The sequence below is a fragment of the Galeopterus variegatus genome, unplaced genomic scaffold (assembly GCF_000696425.1).
Source record: "Galeopterus variegatus unplaced genomic scaffold, G_variegatus-3.0.2 Scaffold2985, whole genome shotgun sequence".
Classification (NCBI taxonomy): Eukaryota; Metazoa; Chordata; class Mammalia; order Dermoptera; family Cynocephalidae; genus Galeopterus; species Galeopterus variegatus.
In genome coordinates, this window is record NW_007729096.1 from 344,911 (window position 1) to 362,525 (window position 17,615).

Sequence of the window (17,615 nt, forward strand, 5' to 3'; positions counted from 1 at the left end):
TTCCATACAATTCACCCCATTAAAATATACAACTCAATGATTTTTTTTTTTTTTTTTTAAAAAGATGACCGGTAAGGGGATCTTAACCCTTGACTTGGTGTTGTCAGCACCACGCTCACCCAGTGAGTGAACCAGCCATCCCTATATGGGATCCGAACCCATGGCCTTGGTGTTATCAGCACCGCACTCTACCGAGTGAGCCACGGGCCGCCCCACAACTCAATGATTTTTTTTTTTTTTTAAAAAAAAGATGACCGGTAAGGGGATCTTAACCCTTGACTTGGTGTTGTCAGCACCACGCTCACCCAGTGAGTGAACCAGCCATCCCTATATGGGATCCGAACCCATGGCCTTGGTGTTATCAGCACCGCACTCTACCGAGTGAGCCACGGGCCGCCCCACAACTCAATGATTTTTTTTTTTTTTTAAAAAAAAGATGACCGGTAAGGGGATCTTAACCCTTGACTTGGTGTTGTCAGCACCACGCTCACCCAGTGAGTGAACCAGCCATCCCTATATGGGATCCGAACCCATGGCCTTGGTGTTATCAGCACCGCACTCTACCGAGTGAGCCACGGGCCGGCCCACAACTCAATGATTTTTGGTATGAGTTGTGCAACCACCACCATAATTAATTTTAGAACATTTCTATCATCTCAAAAAAAGAAACTCTGTACCCACTGGCTACCACTCCCCTATTCCCCCATCCCTCCGTCTTAAATAACCACTAATCTACCTTCTTTCTTGAAGGATTTGCGATACTTAATATAAATGGAATCATACAACATGTGGTGACTGTTTTCTTTCACTTAGCCTAGTTCTCAAGAATCACTCATTTTGTTGCATGTATCACTATTTCATTTCTTTTTATGACTGAATAATATCCATTGTATGGATGTACCATACTTTGTCTGTTCATCCATTGACGGACATTTGGGTTTCCACATTTTGGTTATCGTGAATGCTGCTATGTACAAGTTGTTATGTGGACATACATGTTCAATTCTAGAATTGAAACTGCCAGGTCAGATGGTAACACCACGTTTAACTTTTCGAGGACCTGCCTGCCTGTTTTCCAAAGTGGACCCACCATTTTAACATTACTGCCAGCAGAGTATGAGGGTTCTAATTTCTCAACATCCTGGCCAACACTTGAGATAATCTTTTTGAACCTAGCCATCTTAGTGGGTGTGAGGTGGTATCTCATTCTGGTTTTGATTTGCATTTCCTTAATAAGCAGTGGGGTCGAGCATCCTCTCACGTGTGCACTGGCTGTTAACTTCTTTGGGAGAAATGTCAGGAGTGTAGTACTGTCTGTTACGCACTAGGCACTTGAAGTCACACAGACTCTTCAGTCCCTCACTGTGATATGGTACTATACTCCCTATTTTATAAATGGGAAAATTAATGCTACAGAGATTAAACTACAGATTTGCATTTGAATTTTAAATCCATTTAAAAAGCACACACTCATTTGTATGTGTATATAAAATAAGCTTCACTTTTTGGGAAGAACTCGTTTTAACAATAAATCAATTTAACAGCAGCAGTGAGCACTGTTTTACTGATGTGCTTGCTAGGCACCAGGTTAGCAGAACTGTGTACAAGGCAGACACCACTATCCCCCTAACAAAATGAGAAAACGGAGACTCAGGGAAGGTAACCTGCCCAAGGCCACTCAGTAACGGCAGAGACTGAGCCTGAAGCCAGAGGGCTCCAGGGTATGCTCAGAACCACTTCTTGACTCTCATTTCACACTGTGAGAGTGCTGAGAAGTGACAGGGACAGTCCCAACCAACCATGCACACTGCTAGGATAAGAGACGGAGCAAAAAAAAACCCTAGACCATAATGACTTTTTAACTGTATGGATTGAAGGTTCATGGTTTCTACAGAAAATACAGTGTGTTTAAATATAGGAAGAATAAGAAATATCCCTCCTACTCCTTAAGGGGAAGGCTCCAAGCAATCAACATTTTATCAGTTTTTAAAACCAGAATAAGATTAAGCCTTCCGATTCTGTTATTGGTTGAACTGTCACCCAAACTCCATCTATTAAAGTCCTAACCCTCCATACCTCAGACTGTGGCCTTTTGGGGCATAGGGTTGTTGCAGATGTATTTAGTTATTATGAATAGGGTGGGTCCCCAATGGTGTTCTTATGAAAGGGGGAAATCTGGAGACAGACACACCTACAGGAAGAGCGCCATGTTTTGAAGGCAGAGATTGGGGTTGAAGAATCTACAAGCCTAGGAATGCCAAGGGTTGCCAGCAGACCTCCAGGAGCTGGGGGAAGAGGCCTAGAACAGGTTCTCCCTCACAACCTTAGAGAGAACCAACCCTGCCGACACTCTGATCTCAGACTTCCCACCTCCAGAATCGTGAGACAATAAATGTCTGTTGTCAAAGCCACTCAGTTTGTGGTACTCTGTTATGGCAAACCTAGCAAACTCATCAAGTACGCAAAATACAACAGCCTCAGAGGATAAACACCTTAACTTCACTCCAAGGATAAAGATGAGAGTTACCTTCGACCACTGCAATCAGTAACCTATACATCCAGTGTCTTAAGAACACAGTTAAGGCTGTTCCCACTACTGTGAACTTGTTTATTTCATCTGGTTGAGGCTGCAAGCCTCCTCTCAAGGGTCCTCCAGCCTTGAGCTTCGTGTACTTTTCCAAAGGCTTTAACAGTATGAAGCATCCCCAAATGAAAACAGCTCCACAGCATGCACCACGCGGCTCAGTATCTGTACTTCGTGGAGTAGTCCTTGGGGGACACGACCAGGCCACGGCCCTTGCGGGCTCCGCGATACACAGTCTCTATTATGTCCACCATCTCCTGCTTGTCTTCCATGGCCCAGTTAATCTTGTTGTTATTGCCAGTGCCCAGGTCAATCATGATGTGCTTGTTCCTGCAAAGAGAAAAGGGCATCAACGCTCCTGAAAATGTTTGTAAAAAAGAATTCTATGGAAAAAATGCCGTAATCTTCCCATTGTTGCAACCTCTTGTTAACATCATTTAAGGCAAGGGCACGTACAATCAACAGACTGTACTATGACTCAGGAGAAAGCTGGAAACAACCTAAATGCTATTTTTAAAAACTGCAGTGCACTCACTGTCCACCAAGTTTTCTGTATTTCCTTAGGACATATAATATTTCCTAAAGGGTCATTAAAGGGTCAAAGGACAGTTTTAGTCACTTGGAAAGACAAATTGTTTTCCAGTGGGTTGTATCAGTTTACCTGAAAAAAGCACTGTGTAAGTTTTTCACAGTGTTCTTATGAGCACTTACCATAAATTTTATTAAAAGCGCTACAACTGTGAAATGAAAATGACATTTTGCATTTCTATGAATAGGGAAGTAGATAATTCTTTACATACTTACTTTTTGAGATGTTATATTTTTTCCTATAAATTTATATGTGCACTTTACGAAAATAAAGGTTAACCTTTTGTTGTACTTGCATGAATTTTTCCTGCTTTGTTGAAGATCAATTTTTACTAATTTAACTTTTCAGTTCCACAAGATCACACATTTGGCTCGACCCTCTCTACCATGGGAAGTGCTCACTGTGAGGTCTCTCATTTGGCCTCCTCGCAACCAGAGCGAGCCAAAAGACAAATCTGATATTCCTCTTTTGCTTCACACATTCACTTCCAGGATGGCATTCCAAGTCCTCATACTGGCCCAGGAATCCCGGGACCCAGGCCCTCCCCTCTTCACCCTCTCACCAGCCACGTACAAGTCATCCCTCCCTCCTGCAGGTCCCCATGCCCAGTGTGCTCAGGCCTCTGCTCTGCGGGAATGCACTGAGCATGTCTGTTCTTGAACACCCCCGCAGCCCTGTCTCATTCAGACACGCCTCCTCAGCGTTAATGTCTGTAAACACCTGTCCCCAGTTCTTCCCTGCTTCTGTTCGCTGATGTACTCAGCTGTTTCTTCTATCAGACGAAGTTCCGTGAGAGCAGGAACCTATCTTGTCTGCTGTTATATCCCCACACCAGACCATAAAATAAAACCTGGTGGGGGCTCATTATATATATTTGGTGCATAAATTAATGAAGTACTAATACTTGTGTTAGTATTCTGGGTCACAGAAACAGTAAAAGGAGATTTTGCCTCCTTTTCTGAGCACAGCATCGGTCCTAAAAATATCAAAATACACAGAACACACACTGCCACCACCCCAATGCTGGGCCATGCAGCCTCCAGCTGCAGCCCCAGCCCCACGGTGGCTTCACCACACGCTGTGGGAGGCACAGCCCCAGGATGTCCCTCCCTGCTCCCGCTGGAAGAATTTTGAGGAGCATGAAAGAAAAGGCCTAGACAGCCCTGAACAGATCGAGCAGAAATATGGGCTCTAAATCGCTGCCAGTGAGGGCTCAGAAGAAAGCAAGGAAGTTGTTCCTGAGACACAGAGGAAGGCGGGTCCTTGTTACACGGTGGCAGAATGACAGGGACATTGTGACCCGCAGTTATGAAAAAAGCAGAACTTGTAAGCAACGAACGTGGACACTGAGCATAGGAAATTTCTGGGCGAGGTCCGGTAGATGCTGCCTGATTTCTTTCTGCTGCTCACAGTAAAACGAGTAGAGAGAGACAAACTGGTACATGCACTGCTAAAAGGAATAGATTCTCAGCCTCTCCTGGTGGCAAAAGATGCTGAAATTCAGAAACGGCTGCTGAACATGCAGCACAGAGAAAAACACAAGGATATGACCATTAGACCTTTTGCAGAAAACTAGGAGAGGTCAAAAGGTCAGAGTACTTGGGCACAAGGGATGAAGGGTGTGCCTCCTGGGTCTTCCCAGTCATCAGGCCCCGGGAAGCCTGAGGGCGCCCCCTCATTGTTTCTGGTGGAGGGCATCCCCCAACACCCAGAAATAGTGCCATTTGGACTGCAAGGGACAGAAAGGACCAGGTAGGAGGAGGCTGATCTACTACCCAGCTGCAAACACCTTTCATGAAAAAGGAAAATCTGGGGCAGAACCCCTCCCAGAGGGCAGGGTGTGGAGCCAAGAGGATGACCCCAGGCCTGAGGCATCACGAGTTCATGTCTCTGCATCAGAGTCTCCCTATTTCCTCCCATGTCCCCCTTTCTGAAGCAGGCACTTCCTACACCTGCCACGCTGTGTTGGGGGTGGTGGGCCTCACTTGTCTGTCTCACAGGTTCACAGGCAAAGAGGAGTGGACCCCAGAAGCTGTGTGTGTGAATCTTCCTGCAGAACCTCATCCACACCTGATTTAGATGATCTCCAGGAATTGTGAGGAGCATATCCTGCTACGAGCGGGATGTAAACCTTCAGGAGCCAGAGGGCAGACTGCAGTAGGCAAAATGCTAAAATGTGCCCCCAAGATTTCCTCCCCTAATCCTCAGACTGTTAATATGATGAGACTTTATGCCTACGGTTCTGATACACACCAGTGAGAGGGAATTTCACAGATGTGACTAAGGTTCCTAATCAGCTGACTTTAAAACAAGGAGAATGTGGAGGAACGGATGAAGAAAATGTGGTGTATGCACACAATGGAATACTATCCAGCCACAATAAAGAAGGAAATCCTGCCATTTGCGACAACATGGGTGAATGCAAAGACTTTATGTTAAGTGGAATGAATAAGCCAGACACAGAAAGACAAACACCACATGATCTCACTCATTTGGAATCTCAAAAAGCTGATCTCACAGAAGTAAAGAGTAGAATGGTGGTTACTAGAGGCTGGGTGGTTAGCGGGGAGAGGGGGTTGGGGAGATGTTGGTCAAAGAATACATATTTACAGTCAGATAGGAGGAATCAGTTCAAGAGGTCCATTGTATAGCAAGGTGACTACAGTTAATGGTGATATATTCTTAAAAAATGCAAATAGAGTGAATATTAAATGTTCCCACCACAAAAATCACAATACATGAGGTAATGTATTACTTACCTAGATTTAACCATTCCACAATGTATACGTAGTTCAAAACATCATGTTACACATGATAAATACAGATAATTTTTTTTTCTTTTAAAGATGATCAGTAAGGGGATCCAAACCCATGGCCTTGGTGTTATCAGCACCACACTCTCCCATGTGAGCCATGGGCTCACACTAACACAAGTAATTTTATATGTCAGTTTAAAAATAAATAAATTTGGGGCCGGCCCGGTGGCGCACTGGATAGTGCGCCGCTTGGGAAGCGTGGCGGCGCTCCCGCCTTAGGGTTCGGATCCCACATACAGACCGGTTCCCGCTCACTGGCTGAGCGAGGCATGGGGGCGACGCTGAGGGTTGCAATCCCGTTGCCGGTCCCCGGCCCGGTACGGGGGCAACACTGAGGGTTGCAATCCGTTGCCGGACACGGAAAAAAGACAAAAAAATTTGGGGCCGGCCCGGTGGCGCACTGGATAGTGCGCCGCTTGGGAAGCGTGGCGGCGCTCCCGCCTTAGGGTTCGGATCCCACATACAGACCGGTTCCCGCTCACTGGCTGAGCGAGGCGCGGGAGCAACACCGAGGGTCGCAATCCCGTTGCCGGTCCCGGTCCGGTACGGGGGCGACACTGAGGGTTGCGATCCGTTGCCGGACACGGAAAAAGACAAAAAAAAAAAAAAAAAGAATAAATAAATAAATAAATAAATAAATTTGAAAAATAAAATGAGATTATCCTGGATTATTTGAGTGAGTCTAATCACATGAACTCTCTAAAAGCTCAGGTGTCTTCTCAGGTGGAGCTGGAAGTGAGCAAGGCCGTGTGAAAAAGACCCCATGTGCGGTGCTGGGCTTGAAGGTGGGGCCTCTAAAGCAGGCAGTGGCCCCAGCTGATAGAAGCAGGGAAACAGAGACCTCAGACCTGCAACTACCAGCCCTGGATTTGACCAGCACCATGAATGAGCCCAAGAGGAGTCTTCCCTGACTCTCCAGATGAGCGCCCGGCCCATGATTTTGGCCTTGTGAGACCCTGAACAGAGAACCTAGCTGATCCTGCCTGGATGTCTTGCCTGCAGGACTGTGAGCTCATATACGGGTGCTAACACAGAATACAAAACTAACACACACCCTGTCCAACCACGCAGACCCTCCTTACTAATTAAGACAGTTCTATTTTCACAGTATGGCCTAATGCTCACTCTGCTTCTTACCAGCTGTTGTAGTGACTACAGTAAGAGATGTTGACAAGCAAAAACAACATCAAATGGTGATTTCTTTCCAAATTAAATCTCCACAACAGACTTTTGAGCTGATAAAGTAATCTTGTGCTTATAAGCAAGATTCAAGTTCAGGTTTTCCTTTTAGGTATCACCCAAGGACACTACTTGAAAATCACTGGTATCATATTTATCATATTTAATAAATGGGTTATTATAAAGATATTTTTCATCAACAGATTATATTTAAAGGTATCTTGTCTTTTGTCTTTTTTTCCGTGTCCGGCAACGGATCGCAACCCTCAGTGTTGCCCCCGAACCGGACCGGGGACCGGCAACGGGATCGCAAGCCTCGGTGTTGCTCCCGCGCCTCGCTCAGCCAGCGAGCGGGAGCCGGTCTGTATTTGGGATCCGAACCCTCGGACGGGAGCGCCGCCGCGCTTCCCAAGCGGCGCACCATCCAGTGCGCCACCGGGCCGGCCCTATTTAAAGGTATCTTAAATGTCAATATGAATGTCTTCCATTTAATTATAATTCATCTACATTTCTGGGCAAAGTTTTTTCAAAGGGGTAACTTGTTTATGAGTAAATGCTAAAACCAGAATTGTTACTTCAAAAATTATTTAAAAGATTCAGATTTATTCCCTCTAAAGAAAATAATCTAAAGATATCTTGACTACATTAAAATTGTAGACCAACAATATTCCACTTGAATAACAACTTTAACAGAACAAGCATACCTGAAGAAAAACATGACTGTACATGGGTCGTACAACTCATACATCTTGTTGAAGTCAGGTACTTCTGTGATATCTACAAGATAAATAACTGCAAAATTTTTAACCTAAAAGTAAAGGAGATTAAAAAAATAAATAACAGATCAACTTGGCTTTCGTTCAATAAAAACACATTAAAAAACAAAACAAAAAAGAATCTGTGCATAAAATGACAATTTTCAAACTTTTTCCCAGTAGAGCCCAGTAGAGCTAACTAAAGAAACCCTCAGGACCCTGGCCATTTGGCTGCTGACACCCCAACTTTACCATTTCTTGGAACAGTTTAGGAACTAGCTAATCCTTACTCAAGCAACAAGTTACGAAGGTCCTACAGAAAATGTCCACAGACATGTTATTCATGCTGATCTAGTAATACTCTACACAAACTTTTGCAAACACTTAATGACAGCATCAAATAATTGCTCTAAAACAATTCAACCACCCATTTCCTCCCAATTACTTAGGTATGAACACTCACAAATACTAACAAACAGTACCCAAATGCTACCGTATTTAACAAATTTTATTTTTTCTGTAATTTTTTCTTTAACTGCAAGTTCATCAGAAAACATTTAGAAAAACCAAAAAAATAAATAAAATAAAGTCACCTCCAATTCCAAAACCCAGAGGTAACTGCTATTAATATTTCTGCTACATTCTTTCCCATCTTTTTTCCTGGGTATATTAAAAATTCTGTTTATACTGTTTTAACAAAATGTGTTCATACTACAATATTTTGTATCCAGCTTTAATTATCCAGCTTAATCACCTTCTTGAAGTGTTCATACTACAATATTTTGTATCCAGCTTTAATTATCCAGCTTTAATCACCTTCTTGAAGTATCTACTTTCCAAAAACCCAATTTTTATGGCTGCATACTTCATCAAATGGCTCTGCCAGCATTTTACCTTCTGCTACTTTTTCCCTGATTCTTCATGAATATAAATAACTCAGATTTTTCATTAATATCAATTATTTGCCTGTAAACATTTTTACCTTTAAATCTGTGTACATACTTCATTATTTCCTGACGATAATTTCCTAAAATAGGATCTCTGGTATGGAGGATATGGCATTTTAAAGGCTCCTTTTAAATATTATCTATGCAAAATACCTCACTACAGAAGTGAAGACAAAATAGCCACAGGCATTAGAAAAGTAGAGGTCATATTTCATTTTTTATCCCTACAATGCCTTGCCAAGGGACAGACATACATAAATACCAATAAAAATTACATTAAATATTAACTTATGGAATCAACATGCAAATATTAAATTATTCTAAAAATAAAGGACACAGGGTTATAAATTGTGCATGTTAGAAAAAAGATCACAATGAATTTTAATCATCCTTTTCTTATATGTAAAAAATATTAAATAACAAAACCACTTAAATTTGTGGGCATTTAATAGAGGGCAACTGAATAAATACAACTAGTTTAAAGACACAAAGACGTTTCTCCTTTTGCCTGCAAACTCCATCTGGTGCACTCCATCTAACGCCGTCTGAATTCTAACAGCAGCAAACCATCCTGTCCAGCTCACACAGACAAAAACCTGAATGTCCTCTTACCTCCCCAGACTGGTTCAAGGAACATGTGAGAAACCACTGTGTGCAAGGCACCCCTCGCTCATGAGTTCTAATTCTTCCAACACCCCTAAATAGTGACTTTGCTGATGTTTTACATATGATGGAATTCAGGTCTGGAAGGGTCCTGAGGTGCCAAGCCACATGGGGGAGGAGGTGGCAGTGCTGAGATTCAGCCCACATCTGGCTGTGAGGCCCAACCTCTAGAGGAGACTGCCTGGGTCTGAAAGGAATCAGCCTGCCCAAAAGAGGCAGAGGCAGAGGCCATGGGAGGGCGGGGAATTTATCAGCTAAGAGCATTCCATGTGTAAAGAGGAAGATACAAATGGGAGTGGCCAAGTCCTAGATCCAGCACCTGGAAGCAGAGCTGGGAGAAGGTGAGGCTGGAAATGCAGGCAAGACCAGACCACACAGGGCCTTTTGCACTTAAGGAATCGGGCTATCTGTTTATCTCTACGTAAAGAAGAGTTGAAGAGTTCAGTTTTGTACATAGTAAATTTGAGAGAACTAGAACATCCAGAGGAAAGTTCCTATAGGTGGTGTGTGGCATGGATTGGAGCTGAGCACAGGAGTCCGGGCTGGAGAGAGCTGCCTCAGCGCTGCCACCTGCCTCCAGCAGTGACGCAAAGATGCCAGGAGAGGCTTTGGAGTCAGCGCAGAACCCACTGCAGAGCCAAGGGCACAAAAGGGAAGGCTGGGGGAGACACCGGCACACTGAGAAACCAAGACAGGAGACTCCAGGGCACAAGCTGTATTTAGCGCCAGAGAAAGGTCAAGTCAGACAAGGATTGAAAAGTGCCTGTGACTCACTCCTGGAAGGTCACTGTGATAGTGGAGGTCTGAAGAACAAAGGCGTTAAGTGTGGACAATCCTCGTGGGAGGCCTGGTTCCCACACAGAGAGGGAAGGGGCCAAAGGAGGCAGGCACTGAAGCAGGAGGTGGTGTGTCTCTCCTGGCCACCCACTCCCCTCTTCTACTGGTGACATAAGAAATGGCATCTGCGCGACAGAAAGAGGTGAGTGCGAGTAGCATCAGCTGAGCAAACGTCCAAGAGCCTTTGCTGGAAGTGTTATTTTCACAGTCATGGAGAGTACTCTTGATCATGGGGACTATGTAAAAGCAGCCACATATTTTTCAGCAGAACAGTTCTGTGATTTCCTGGCAAAAGTTAACAGGCCAAAATTTAAGGTTCTGCCTGCATCTAAATTTCAATAAGCAGAGATACTATCTTCTATTACTTCACACTAAAAATGATAAACATTAACATTATAGAATAACCAAACACAAGAAAAAATTCTGCTTCCTAAAGCATTAAATGCCAATTCAATGAAAGCCCAGGTTCAATGTGAATTTTTAACAAACTGGTTCCTAGAACCCCTAATCTCCCAAGTTAAAGCAAAAATTGACATGAGAAGCCACTTCCTCTTAAAAGTGATTAAAATATCTCATCTATCCTCATTCTGTAAATGAGGACATTCAACTATCCTAACACAATGATTTCATGCAATTTTCACACTGTAAATGCTGGTTTTATTGTAAGACTTTTCAAAAGGGTCATATTCCCCCCTTTCTTCAACAATGTGTAAGAAAATTGTGGGTCATCCAGTAAAATAAACCACAACAAGTGACACCACAGTACTTAATTTTCTTCTTCCTTGCTATGTAAGTTATTAATTGGAAGCCTCACAAGGGTAGGGATAATGTCTGTCATCTCTGCTCATATGTCCACAGAACCAAACAGTGTCTGACATACAGCAGGCACTAGGTAAATATTTATTGAATGAATGAACTTTAACAATAAACAGGTATTTCAAAACTCAAGGAACATATCACCATCATTAAAAAATGTGTTTCTGGGCCGGCCCGGTGGCACACTCGGTAGAGTGCAGCACTTGGGAGCGCGGCGGTGCTCCTGCCGAGGGTTCAGATCCCATATAGAGACCGGTCCGCTCACTGGTTGAGCGTGGTGCGGGCGCGACACCGAGGGTTGCAATTCCGTTACCGGTCACGAAAAAAAGACAAAAAGGAAAAAAAAAATGTGTTTCTGAACAGTATGTGTACTAGGTTAGAAATCTCGATTCTCCTTTGATCTTAGAATAGGATTTTTAGGTAAATACATGAATGGAGCTAAAGCTCTTGGTTAGGGGACAAAAGTCCACAGATAACTCAGCAAAAGCCCATCTAATTAATTCTAATCACTGTTTAGGGATGGGATTGTGTACTTTGACTATTTTAGGTTGCTGGTTCAATTCCAGCTCGAAGGACTATTGACTGTTTAACCTACTAATTGTTGTTAAGATATGCTGAGGAAATTGCTATAGGGAAAAATGTCAAAAAAGAAAATGTTTGCTAAGGGCAAGCTGTTTGTTGGTGGATGGACTTAGCTTTTTACAAATTGCATTCTGGAATGTCACACTGTTAATTTTACTGCTATTACTAGTTTTACACTGCCTTTGTTTTTATGTCTTTCTTTGATGATTGAATCAACTGATTTTTCTGGTGAAATTTTCTTGTCTTTACAATAAAAAAGAGAAGCTAACTTTGAATCAGGGCTGTCACATTCAGCTTTCTCTTCCTAACAGGGGAGTTGCTGAAAGGCAGTCACTTTGGGCCTCTCATGGCATTCATGCTGCCTTGAGTAATCCTTTCTTTTTTCATCTGTTACACAGAGGGAAATGTAACAAGTATGGACTTAATTATATCATCCTGTGTTCAAGTGGTCCTGCCTCCACAGGTGGTCTAGTCCAACCTCTTACTGGGAGGCAGTGTCGCTCCTTGAAACCTGGCACATCCAGTTTGGGTAGTTATGAGAGAAAGTGCTAACGCAGCATTTGGCAAGTCTGCTTTCCTCCAGCTTTAACTCCGGAGCCCTCAGTCTCTCTCCTCTGGAAGAGCTCTACTCTGCCAAAGTGGCTCACACCACGGGCGGCAAAGACTCTGCCGTGGTGCTTCACGTGGCTGAAATACAGAATGCGGTAGAGCTATTTCTCCTGAATATTTCGCATCCATTAACGAATCTGCAGTTACTAAAACTCTTGTGTTTTTTTATACACAATGAAATTCAGCTAGATGTGCACTATTTTTTCTCCATTTAAAAAATGTTCATTTTGAAAATGTAGAAATGCAATGGAAAAACCATTGCTTTGTATCAGTCTTGTATTTTTATTTTAAACAAGTTATATAACTTTAAAAAACATATGACAGGGCCGGCCCCGTGGTTCACTCGGGAGAGTGAGGCGCTGGGAGCGCCAAGGATGCAGGTTCGGATCCTATATAGGGATGGCCGGTGCCCTCACTGGCTGAGCGTGGTGCACACCACACCGTGCCGAGGGTTGCGATCCCCTTACTGGTCAAAAAAATAAAATAAAATAAAAATAAAAAACATATGACAGTCAAATGAAATCAATAGTAAATGAGTGTTTGAACGTGAAAAGTAAACACTTCCCTTTCCCCAAACTCACATTTTTGCTTGTGAGAAAAACATACACACTCTTTTTCTCTACCTAAAATCATAACAAATGTTTCCCTGTGTTATTAAATAAAACTCATAGAAAAAAAATAACATTCCATCCAGTGGAGTGGATGTTCCCAGTTTAAACTGCAGTTCTCCCATTTCCCAGGCAAATTAATTAATTAATCTGCAACACCTACCTCAGGGAGCTGTCTTAAGGATTGCAGGAGATGACCAACTTCCCAGCATGTGACTGGCCAAAGTGCTCAATAACCAAAGACTATTTTCATTACCATTTTCTCCTATCACTGCTTCCAATTTCGCTATTCTCACTGCGCATAAAATAAGTATACTTGGGTTTTTTCCCCCTCTACTGAAGAGGTAGAGTTAATGGGCTCTAAGGCATGATTATTCTAAGGCTCTTCATATAATGCCAAACTGCTTTGTATCAGTTTTATTCCTACCTGAACATTATACTGACTCTCACCCCATCAGGTAATACGCCAACCATTAAATGCCTTGTAATCTTTGATACGCCTAAAGAACAATAGTTAACTGTTTTAATAGGTGTTTCTTTGAAGCTTAACCGCTGGAACTTCCCCTTTTTTCAAGTGCTTTTCCCATTTTACGCAAGGTATTTCATCTATTTGCATAAGCCTTATATAGGCCTAAGCCTATGCCTAAAATAACATTTTGCTTACTACATTTGCAGCAATCTTAACTGATTTTTGAATATTTTTTTAAACCAAATACCATGTGCACAAATTTCATTTATTTGCATCCTATAACTTCAACCTATCAAGTTGTTTTCTAACATGTATATTCTTTTAATCATCTACAACAGTAAATATCTTTTCCTATTGCCTACACGTTTCATATGCATGCCTTTTCTTCAGCCAAGTCAGAGTTAATGGTTCAGCAGTCCTTTTGCATACCACTAAATCTATCTCTAAGTTACAATTAAATAGTTCTACAAAACACGTGGCCTACAGCTGACACATGACACCAGCCTCTGTTCCATACCTTTGTATGGAGTTCTTTTTGCGGCACCGTGCTCAGCCAGTGAGCGCTGTGAGCGCACCGGTCATCCCTACATAGGATCCGAACCCGCGGCAGGAGCGCTGCTGCACTCCCAGCGCCGCACTCTCCCGAGTGCGCCATGGGCTCGGCCCTGTATGGAGTTCTTTAACCAGCTAAGAATCCACCTAAAATTTTGGAAAAAATGTTCTGGGTAGTCGATTGGCACTACAGATTTTTGAAGCATCTATTTTTACATTTTTAGTTAATTCATTTCAAAGCCATCAAAAAACTTAGTAATAACTTTATTTTCTAAAACTAATACTTGCCCTGATTAGCTTTACTCACGGTAACTCAGAGAGAGGTAATGAAAGAAAAGCTAATGATTAGTGAATACACTATGTGCTGTGTGAAAGGATGTGCTCCACAAACCTTTCACACTAATGCCCTCAATCCCACAACAACCCTATGAGTCAGGCACTATTCCCTTTCATACAGATAAGCAGGATGAGGCACAGAAAAAAGTTCATAAAGATCACACAGCTAGTAAGTGGCTAGTAAGTCTACCCCCAAATCTGCTCCCTCGACCAAGCTCGCTACTATCCTCATACCCTGCCTCTGGCTACAAGGGTGTTTGCATCAGAGAACACCAAACACATGCATTCTGTCTGTTCCCACGAGACTCACCTGGCTGAGTATGGACTTCCACTGGTTCAACGGACTTTCTGTAATCTTTAATGTGATGCTAACAGATCCCCTAATACCTTCCTAAAAAGTTCCATAAATATATCTGCTTTACATACAACTTTTAAACATCCCATTTATTCTTACCCATCACAGGATTTAGGTTAACAGTGAACCCCAGAGCATTACTGTGACAAACTATGTTGCTGCAAAATGTAAAAACAGCTCAGAGATATATGAAAATAGGTTCTCTTCAATCAATGTCTGAACAGAAAACTATTTTTTATTATCACTCTATCAAATACATTCTCGCATACTTTTTAACAGCAAATGATAGGCATTTGTAAAATCTTTAAGCACATCTCTATTTTTCCAGACTTTCTTCATTTAATATATAGCTCAAAACTAATCCAGCGTGAGGTGGGGTAGGTACTGTAGGAGCTACAAGTCAATAAAAGACATTTTAGGAGAAACAGTATAATCAAGTCCAGCCTGAACATTTGGAACTTTCACTCACTTTAAAACAGCTGGATAATCCAAACAGGGCTTGTAACAAGATGAGGAAGATCCCCCATTGTCATTTCTGCAGAGGGAGATTTTTAAATAAGAGTCATACTGTTCTTTATCCTAAAACCTTAAATTTCAAAAATCCTGTTGTGCTTTCCCAAAAAGGGCTGCCAGGACTAATAATTCATATTTTGCCCTCACACTAAGAAAAAAAACACATTAATAGTTTTTTAAGGCATTTCAAGTTTCTATTTTTAATAACTATAATACAGAATTAAAAGCTTATTAAAAGAGTAATCCAAATTTTTGAACAAAAGAAAAAAAGTAAATTAACAGACTGAAGAAAAATATTCAAAAGTGAGCCCCATTAAACTGTCCTTATCGGGCAGGCCTGTGGCTCACTCGGGAGAGTGTGGTGCTGATAACACCAAGGCTACGGGTTCGGATCCCATATAGGGATGGCCGATTAGCTCACTGGGTGAGCATGGTGCTGACAACACCAAGTCAAGGGTTAAGATCCCCTTACCGGTCATCTTTAAAAATAAATAAATAAATAAATAAAAATAAACTGTCCTTATCAACAGATTCAACACCAAATGAAGTGTGTGTCCAATAGTAACAACACTGACTCAGTCTGTAACTTACATAAAGGAGTTAGAAAAGAAGAGAAGAAATCCGGTAAAGTCCCTAAACACTTACAGTAACACATACAAAATCTTTTCCCTAGCTTTGCTCTGCCATGAAGAGCCAAAGGCCTTCACATCTCTAGCCATCCTAGTCTTGACCCAGGGCAGCAGGATCTGACCACCTGATGTTTATGCCACCACCTACCTGCAAGGTAGAACAGTGAAAGGCTGAAGAACCCTTATCCCAAGTTATTTCAAAGTCAACACAGCAGTGATCTGCTTAGCAGAAAGTTGTTTTAAGTCCATTCTCCCCTGAAGTTCAGCACTATCTGCCCTTGTCCACTGCAGCTTAAGCAATGCCAAACTGATCCCCTGGCACTACCTCACTCGTTACCTCTGACCGCTGGCTGGCCGGACCCACAGAATGAGCAAGAACTGCTGCTCTCCTGAAGTTCTCACTGTTTTGGCGTCAAAGAGGAAGAGGCTGGGAAATGACTGATAGTCAAAGCACTACACTCCAACCCTGATCTCCACTAAGGGGTTTCCAGAAGTGTGGCCCACCCTGGGTGGCTTCTTTAAAAAGCTGTTTCTGGACCACTCCCCAGACCAACAGATGCGTTTTAGTAACACTCCAAGAAATGCTTGCGACAACTAAAATATATAAAAGAACAGTCCCTATCACTCTGCCTCGTCCATTAAATAGGAGAGGCTAAAAATTAACGAACGGCAGGTCGGACACTTTTTTCCTTTCCTAAATATAAGATACATCCTTACGTCTGTTACTATTTACTCAAAAGAACCATTTTGACCCAGTCTATATTAGCATCTGTGAAAGAAAAATCGGCTTCAATGTTTCTATTACTTTCGCTCTTCATTAAAATGAGACCTTTCAAATTACTTACGGAATACTAATATGGTAAACATTTTATTAACGTATTAATATTTTTGGCTTTTGCCTTATTGCTACAATTGCAAATAAAAGTATCCTAAAACTGCCATAAGAAAGTCATAAAAAAAAGAACCGGATCCTGGTTGTACAATACTGCCTACAACTGCACTTTTATTGTCAGCGTACAAGTGCCACAGACCACCCAGCGTGTTAGCATTAAAAATTAGTAAAACTAGTTCCGACAAACTGCTTTCTCCTGATGTTTTTCTGTGTTTGAACCATTCTAAGCTGTAAAGCACATGACTTACAAAGACTATAATGGGATAATGGGGGAAAAAACACCACCAAAAGAAGAACAGGATCTACTATGCTATCAACATAACAATTCTGCTTTATAAATACAACAAATAAACAAGGTATCAAAAAGAAAGATCCTTTTAAACTAAGGTACTAGCGTAAGCTTCAGCGCACTTTGTTCTCTGCCCCTAAGTTTGGCAACACCCGGTCGACATAAATAACCAACTCATGGGGGGCGCGGGGAAGCCCTCCTCCCGCGTCGGGATGTGGAGACGCCCCAGAGACAGGCCCCGCGCAGTGCAGAGCGCGACCTCACCCGCGAACGGGCGGGACCCTCCGCGCGACGAGGCGGGCGGTACCTTCTCGGCTATGCTGTACAGGACCTCGTCCATCTTCATGCAGGTGGGGTCCCAGTCGTGCCCGAACCGGATGACGACGACGCGGTCCTCCTCCGACAGGATGGCCTGGTCCACCTGCCAGCCGTTGTGTAGGTGTGGGAGCATGTACGACATGGCGCGCTCCGGGAGCCTGCGGGGAAGCGCGCACCGGGGCGGCTCAGCCGGGAGGGCCACGGACGACCGCACGGAGCCCCCGTGCAGGTTCGCCGCCACCCCGCCGCCCCGCTCCTCCGCCCCCGCCCCGCTCCT

At 43.0% G+C, this 17,615-nt stretch overlaps 2 protein-coding genes across 2 annotated transcripts in view; one reads left to right on the forward strand and one right to left on the reverse strand.

The window, feature by feature from the left end:
- Positions 1–2,587: 2,587 nt before the first annotated feature.
- Positions 2,588–17,508, reverse strand: TXNL4A (thioredoxin-like 4A). The gene is made up of 3 exons (XM_008583632.1): positions 17,328–17,508; positions 7,873–7,976; positions 2,588–2,914 (listed from the first exon to the last, which is right to left on the reverse strand). Exons 1-3 carry the CDS (start codon positions 17,478–17,480, stop codon positions 2,743–2,745), a joined length of 429 nt encoding a protein of 142 aa, XP_008581854.1. The 5' UTR covers positions 17,481–17,508; the 3' UTR covers positions 2,588–2,742.
- LOC103599485 (glyoxylate reductase/hydroxypyruvate reductase-like) overlaps positions 17,380–17,615 on the forward strand; it is a 38,354-nt gene continuing 38,118 nt past the window's right edge. Inside the window, exon 1 of the mRNA XM_008583628.1 lies at positions 17,380–17,455. The gene's annotated coding sequence lies outside the window, so the exon portion shown is untranslated. The remainder of the gene's footprint in view (positions 17,456–17,615) is intronic.